An 8308-nucleotide genomic window follows, 5' to 3' on the forward strand; every position below is an offset into this window, starting at 1 on the left:
GTTAGTGCTTGATGAAGATGAAAAAGGTGCTTGTAACAATCTCTATTCTTTTTAAAGATTTTATTTATTTAAGAGAGAGAGCAAGCAAGCAGGGGGAGGGGCCAAGGGAGAGGGAGAGGGAAAATCTCAGGAAGACTCTGTGCTGAGTGTGGAGTCCGATGCAGGGCTCGATCTTACGACCCTGAGATCATGACCTGAGCCAAAACCAAGAGTCAGACACACGACCAACTGAGCCACCCAGATGCCATACTTAAATATTTATTTTTAATAAAATGAAAACAAGCAGGAGTTTGAATGAAAAAAATAAATGAGAAATTGTAAGTCATCAGAGATGATAAAAATAATAAATACTAAAGTGAACCTTTAAAATGCAAAGAAAAAACATTCTTACCAAAATAAACATCCATGTTAGGAATACTACTTTTGGTGACTAAACGTAAAACATTTTGAAACGTAATTTTTATAACTTTTTGTTTTTATGATTCATGTTCCTGCTTATTTGACTAACATGGTCTGAAGAAAGGGCAAGGTTTTCCAAAGAATATCTCTTGAAAACGTGACAGGTGACCATTTAAAAAAGTGCCCTATGTTTCACTATGTTTAAAAAGTGTCAGTTTAAATGGAGAGAACATTTTTCTTTATTGCAGAATTTCTGAGAACTTTAGTGTGCTGATGTGTCTTCTGATTTTCCGTGGGAGATTAGAGACTTGAGAAGACCATGAACCATGTTTGTCAAGAGTGATTTTGTAGAACTTGGGGAAAATGATGGCCTAAAGAGTTTTGTTCACATTTAGTAATATCAAATTTCAATCTCTTGCTTCAGAATACCAGCACAGAACTAAGGAACTTGGATTCTGGAGAGATAATGATATACTAGCATTGCATTAGCATCTGGGGCAAAGAAATTCTCTCAGGTTTGGAGCTGATTGTGGAAGTGAGAGAAGAAAAAGCAAGCAGGGTCGTTTATCGTTCTAACTAGGGATCTTGAGCGACAGACTTGTTCTCCGAAAACCAAACTGAAGTGAAGTCATTGTGAAAAGGTCCTGCGTAGGGTCCTTCCCGGATGAAGTCACTGCATCCCCCCCCCCACCCCGCCCCACTTTAAACACTGCTTTGAATCAGCAGGGAGCAAGCAGGGACTCAGGCCGGCAAGAGGTACCAAGCTGGTACTGGAAAACCAGCGTGCAGCAGCGGAAAGGACGCATGCTGAGAATAAACGCTGGTCCCCAAGAAACCAAACCGCCACATGACATTCTGCTAAGTCTGACCTGGGGCCAAAAAAGGAAAGCATTTGCAGTCAGTTTCCCATGGCCTGTGCTCGAGAGAGGCTCGCCAGACACAATGTTTCATTGCGTTTACTTACACACAGTTCCTCCTTTGGCATGAGACTCAAAAATGAGAACACCTGCTAACTCCCGTTTCACCTAGAAGAAAAAGAGAAAGAATTCGGAAAAGGCAGACTTGGGGGGTGGGGCGGGACTTGTTCTCCTTCCAAGCAGCGCCGACTGTGCCCTTCTGCCCTCACAGCCATCCCCCACTTTGCCGGCTGCTACTCTCATCTAGAATCACTTTCACGAAATTCGCCACCAGATTCTTAAGGCTCTGACAAAAGCTATTTTGTAGGCTAACTCATACAAGACAATCTCCCCAGAAGCCATTTAAAACATGGCTTCACGTGTCAGAACTAGCCAGTTTCTCTGCCAGTCATCCATCTTGGGTGGGAAGGTGGAAGGAGAGCACCTACAATATCATAGGACTCTGTTGCTGTGAGAGGCTCTTCCTTACATCGCACATAATGCATCGCTACCCATGTGTTGGAAAAGTCAATGTCTCCAAGGTGAATAATTAAGCCTAAATGTATGAGCAGATTTATATTCCTACCTAGCTAATTATTTTAAAATTCTAAATTATGGTCCAAATTTTGGCTCTATCTTCCTAAGAACGAAGTGACCTGAGAATTTCCCATAATGCCCGGGTACCCGGGGTTTGAGCTAGAAGAGGAGACTCCCCACAGTCCTCTCAATTCCACCAAGTTGGGCAAGTCACAGCAGGAGCATGCTGGGAACCTGGAGCACAGGTAGGGAAAAGGGGTCTCCCCTCACTTCCCTCTACAGCATGAGCTCATGATGCCAACATGTGCAGGGGCAGCCCAGCTGAGGTGTCCAGGCACTAGACCTATCCCCACCCCAATGGACAGAGTGAGGATGACAAGGGCAATGGTGTGCGGGAAGGGCAGCTGGGCTAGACCACACCCCTGACTAGCCTATGTAGGTAGGTAAGCAAGCTTCCAGACCCCCAGAAGTGCAGCAGGAGAGGAATGGGAAGGCAGCTCCATCTGAGTTGAAGGGGGAAGTGTTTGGAGTCCTTCGCTTGGAGCTGTGGCAAAGCAATTTCCTCACTGTTCTCAGGAGACCTGACCCCGCCCCCCCGCCAAAAGACCTCAGGCACTGCAACCAAGTGATGGCACGACGCCATCTAGTGAGCTGGGAATGAAAGGCCGATTAGGCATGGAGATACTGCTGAGGGGCCTTAGAACATGATCTGTGAACACTGAAACAACTTCTATTTACTATTCTTACTGAATTATTAGCATATAGGAGACTTGTGTTACCTGGAAATTACATTCCTGTATTCCTTCTATGGGAGGAGGTGTTTCTGTCCCTGCTCAGAGGCCAAATTTCTGTCCACTGCCTTCCTAAATAACCTAATCACGTAAACATTCAGAGTCAGATATAGCGATGGGGCCATTTTTCATGAGTGGGTACTGCTACTGGGCTCTAACAAATCTGAAGCAATGTTCTCTCAAACCCTCTGCTTCCTTCTCAATAGGGCAGCAAACCTGGGCAAAGCTGGCCCTGTGGGCCAAGACAGGCCATCTTGACGTCTGTCTTTCTTCCTTCTGGCTCTAAATTTCATGGAAGGGTCTCAGAGCTCTTCTTAAGGCCTAGTTCTCTTGTCAAACCAAGATTCAGGTTTGGAAGGATGAAGTACATTCTTCAGTCCTACTCACTCACACTGCTTCAGGGTTTAGGGCACATGGACAACAACGTGATAATACTTGATCCCATTTTGGGATTGTTCTTGGGTATAACTTCCTTAGCATCTCATGAGAGAGAGTAGGGGTGATTTATGCGGTAGAATTCAGGCATTCCTTCACCATCACTCCCATACCATAATACTCTCCTCCACTGCTACAGTGCCTTTACCACCCCACCTCCCCGACATGCTCAACTAGGAGACAACCTACCGTGGTAGAAAGATGGGATAAGGCCTTAATGTGAATGAGCTCTTCATAGATAATCTCTAGGTCATCCACAGTCCTCTGGCCAGGTCTACAAAGAAAAAAAGTAGAAAGAAAACAATGAGAAAAAAGTCATCGCAAAAGCTTTAAATATAGAAATGGATTCAGGGATCAGTAATGTGTTTAGGGGATTTCTTAGGAGAAATCTCTGTAAAAAGATATTGACAGAGGGAAAGATCATGCCTTAAAATCCTTAAAGGGATTTTTGAAATGAATGTGTTCCTTGATGGAAGGATGTGCACACATACCCTTCCCTTCCCATCTGAGGGAGGAACAACTCCACTCACGTTATAGTTGGCTAACTTAGCTCTCACTTTGTGATGATTGCTCTAAAAAATTGCTTTTCATTACCATCTGGATCAATAACTACAAAACTTGTCTTTTAACACAACTAGGAACAATTGATCTCATCAACTGGATGATTGATCCAAATTCCCTGGGATCCCGTGTGATGCCTTAGCCTAACAGAATAATGCTCTTGTCACTACTGTTTTGGGTTATGTAATATGCTTCTAGCACAGGGCTCAAATAGAGGGTTAATACAGACTCAACATCTTCTCACTTGTCCCTGAGGAAGTGAGGGCATGAGATGAGTAGAAGGCAAATAGTTGTGTCCAAGATTAGTAAGAAAGGGAGAGAAGGAAGGTATACACTCTCATTTCCCAAAATCTGTTCCATGGATCCATCCACAAGATATCAATCACTGTTGTATCTACAGTTTTTTTTCTATAAATTATTATAAAACTAATATATAATAACCTGCCCCTAAGGACAGGATATGAGGGTGTTATGGACATCTTGGCATGGGAGGACTGAGTGGATTCCTAATCATCTTTTGTGTCTGTGATTATTCTGGACTCACTAATAGTGTTTAATTATACACCAATGATAACTGATATGATTGGTCAGTAATTTGGGGCTTTTACTGCTGTTTGCAATATAAGAAGCCCTGGCAAATATGTTTTTGAAACTTAAAAACAAACAAATGGGTTATTAATTCTCAAAGTGCTATGTGGATGGACAGGCAGCATTTACTCTTAGCTAATTGGTGCAGTCATATATGTTACCTATTAAATAACCATCAGTCTATTTTATGTATTTTGTCCTAAAATTTCAACAATTTATGACATTCCTCAATGTTACTGTATGTTAAACCTTTAAACCTTAATGAGCTACTGATGGTGCTTCATCCTTAATTATGTTACATTTTATAAAGTGTTGCTTGTTCAAACAAAGTTGGGGGTGTTGGTGTACTGAACAGAGCACTGGATTTTGAATCTGAAGATCAAGTTTTAAGCTCGGTGCAACCACTCACCAGCCATGTGACATTAGTGTCAATCTCATCCGTAAACTGGGGACAATACTTTTCTGAGAGAAGTGTGAGAGCTAAAGAAATAGTGAATGTGAAGGTACCTGCGTATTTATTTAAGCAGAAAAAAAAAAAAAACCCAGCAAAGTGATATTCAAAGCCCTTGCTTAAGAAGTTAAACTTACAGATAAAGTATGAAATTTGGGTCAGCAAATGACCTCTGAAACTCTGAGTTATTGGATAAGTAGTCTGAGCAATCAAAACTGAATTGTAAATATTCTAAAACAAGTGACCGGATTAAAGGATTTTGCAACCATGTTATATACATAACACGAGGGACTTGGCAGACCAAGTGTGGCTGACTGGAGGAAGAAAGCTCTTTGCGTACCTTCCATATCACCTTCTCAAGGGCAGCTTTGATGTGAACAAAAGAATGTCATCCTTCTTTTATTGCATCAACAGAGGATATGTTTCCTAATCCTGACTATTCCAAGGGACAGGTATTAAATCCCTGATCCAGGGGGACGCCAGGCATCTTCACCTCCTGTGAAGGGTCACCACTGAAGGACACCACTGTGCACCAATCTGGTGCTTACGGATGGAACTCAGGAAGTATGGGGTCCAAAGAACCGAAGAGAAAGCTGTGGCCTTGGGGGCTCTAAGGGAGCCAGGCCTTCTTAGTAAGGGGCCTCATCTACTACTTGACTTAGACCTGGGGATTTTGAAACCGGGACCCTTGGGGATTTAAAGGTCAATTGAGTCACCTCAGTCCATCTTCACAGCAGAGGCAGCTACTGGGAAAGTCTCAGGTAGGCATAATAGGATTACGGCTCTTCGGCACGAGGAGCAGCCCTGCTGTTCCTGCTACTTGACATCCGCTGCAAATAGCACGGACCCTCCTAGAAGCTTGGCTAAAAGGGAAAACAGTTGCCAAGTCTCATTCTCACCTCCATGGGGAGGAAGAAAACTCAGCTGGGAAAAGAAAAGTTTGGAATTTAGCTCTAAAATCTTGACAGATTCAAAGTTGGACTTTTGGGAGCAGAGCTCTGAGTTTAGGAGGAGTGTTGACAATATTATTGATGTGAACTCCATACCGATCAACGCTTGCAGATTAAAAAAAAAAAAAGCGCTGCCTTTAGAATCTATAAATCTCACCATATTAGAACTGATTAGGTATACCAACTATACTTCAATAAAAAATAAAATGAAAATGGTTCTATTTCGTCCAAGAGTTAAAACCTATGATGAAGAATCCCGTCAGATCCTCAAAGTTTGACACAGTGGTTCAAGGCTGCCTTTGAGCCATTCTGGGTCATCTTAGGACCTGCACCAGAGTGTGGGAGAAGAGAGGTGTAGATGGTAAAGAATTTAAAGAATTTCTGCAATTTCTTCAACTCCCTGCTGCTCCACACCGCTGAGCACCGCCTGGAGCTCCCTTCTCCCCCTTGCTGCTGCCCTCCACCCTTCTGGCTCTCTCCTGCTTTCCTCCTGGCTCTCCCCTGCTTTCCTAAGTATTTCTTTTTGTGCCTTCGCTGGTCTGTTGTTCTTTTGTTCACTTCCTGAGTTGTGCTAAGCCCCAAGGTTCTGCTGTCAGCTCTGTGCTTGGTGTGTTCTACCTTCTCTCCCTGGGAAAAAAACCCAACTTTCATCTATGTAATGCTGAGACCTAAATCTTTATCTCCGAACAGATGCTGTTCCTGAGCTCCAAGAGCTTCCTGGCCATCTCCTCCCAAAGAAGCCACAGGTACCACGAGCTCAGTCAGTCCAGAAAGGCTCCCTCATCATTCCACAAGGTTCTGTAAAGGCAGATCTCAATCTACTTTTCCGGACTCCTCTGTCTCCCCTCTCTTCACCCCTTACCTCACAGCTCTGCTCTCTGCTCCAGCCACACCAGACACCTCTGCATTCCTCCAACATGTGAGGCTTTTTCGTGCCTCCCAGACTTTCCACATGCTCCTCTCTTTGCTATATTTTGTTCTGCTGCAAGCCCAACTCAGATGTCAGCTCTCCCAGCTAAAATTGGTTCTCCAACCCTTATTCTTCCATGACACATGGTCCTGCTGCTGTGTTAATTACAACATACTGTCAAGAATGCTTAAATATCCGTAACTCTCATCTGCTCTTTCAAGAGAAGCAGCATCTGGTCATGCAAAGGGCATTGGATTGGAAGCAGAAACTGGACTGGAGACCTAAATCAGGAACTTCCTAGGTATGGGATTGCTGTAATGCCTTGTTTCTGCATCTGTAAAATGGGAATAATAAACAGGGTTGTCATAAAGATCGAATGAGTTAACATACACAAAGTATCAATACATTGGAAATCTAGCACAAGTGCAGGATGGCATTACTACCAGCTCATCAGATGAATGAACACACATGTTCCTATAATTCACGCTGAATTCAGGGTCTGCCCAAGGAAAAAGGCAGTACTATTGTGGACCAGTTCTTGTTCTGTGGCCTGAGGGAAATGGGGGCTTGTGCTCTGCTGTCCTTCCTAATGAAGGTGAAGTCAGATGAGGTGCCCATGACACAGTTCACTTTTGATGGAGCACATGTTTGTGTCGTGGCAGATAGTTCATAATGGAGAGGGACACAGGATGAGAATACTGAACCTCACCTCTTACTCCAAATCCCGTAAAATGACAGGAAAGACATATTTTCTGCAGGGTTACAGATTTTATTCATCCAGTTGTGAGGAGGAAATTACCATGTTAGACCAGCAGAAGTCACTCAGTCTAACTAAATCAAGATCAGTGGTAGCCTGGAGCGAGGTGACCATCGAAGACAAGCAGCACTTGTGGGGCTCAGCCCTTTTTGGCCATATTTTTATCTGCCATGCTAGCGGTCTGATGGGAAAGGTATTTTAAAATCCAAAACAGCACTGAAAACAAACATGCATCACCCTCACCACAAACCACAAACCAGTAGTACGGGCAGAGACCAGAGAGTTTTAGGAATTCTTGGGTGACAGAAAGCAGAGAGGAATAAAATGTCTGAGAAATGACTGGAAGCCACCACAGCTCCATCCTCACAGAAAACTACCACAGGAGGAAGACAACAGACAAGACAAAGGCAGGAGAGGGTCAGAGCGGTTCACCAAAAGACGGCTTCTCTCAGGTCGGGGGGCAGTCGGTCCTCTTTTCCACGCCCCACACTGAGTAGGAGGCAGTGGCAGAGTTTCCTGCCAGGCTCGAACTTGAGACCTGCTCTTGAAGACAGATGCCCAGGCACAGATGAGGAAAAGGAGTAGCAGCTCTTTCAAGAGGGAAATACCCAGAAAGGGTCCATTCCTGGGAAATCCTCCTTAGTCTGGCAACTAATGGGAGGAAGGGGGTGGCTTCAGCCGGCCTGCTCCCCCACGTGCCTCTCATAAAGCAAAGCCTGCCGGGAACCATGGCCTCTGCTGCTTTCAGGAGCGGCTCTGTTGGGGATGCAGACCACACCTGCTCAGAAATCCACATGGTGGCTTAGTCTACCCCCTGGTTCTCCATTCACCGATAACCACTACAGAGAAGCAGACACTTCCGCAGGAACTTGCTGGGTGCTGTGGAGAAACGCATGGCGGCTATTTGAAACAGAATGGAACAAAGCCTAAAAACAGTTTAGTCTCTGAGTCCTAAATAACATTCAAAATGAAAAGAAAAAAAAGGAAAGAAAGAAAGAAAGAAAGAAAGAAAGAAAGAAAGAAAGAAAGAAAG

General features: G+C 44.1%; 1 protein-coding gene across 1 annotated transcript in view; it reads right to left on the minus strand.

The window, feature by feature from the left end:
* Positions 1-8308, minus strand: part of RAPGEF4 (Rap guanine nucleotide exchange factor 4) — a 275140-nt gene that overhangs the window by 59586 nt on the left and 207246 nt on the right. Inside the window, exons 11-12 of the mRNA XM_040643867.1 lie at positions 3248-3332; positions 1364-1424 (exon numbers count right to left, since the gene is read on the minus strand). Of these exons, the coding sequence (XP_040499801.1) occupies positions 1364-1424; positions 3248-3332 (146 nt within the window). The remainder of the gene's footprint in view (positions 1-1363; positions 1425-3247; positions 3333-8308) is intronic.

Source organism: Ursus maritimus, unplaced genomic scaffold (genome assembly GCF_017311325.1).
Source record: "Ursus maritimus isolate PB19 unplaced genomic scaffold, ASM1731132v1 scaffold_1, whole genome shotgun sequence".
NCBI lineage: Eukaryota > Metazoa > Chordata > Mammalia > Carnivora > Ursidae > Ursus > Ursus maritimus.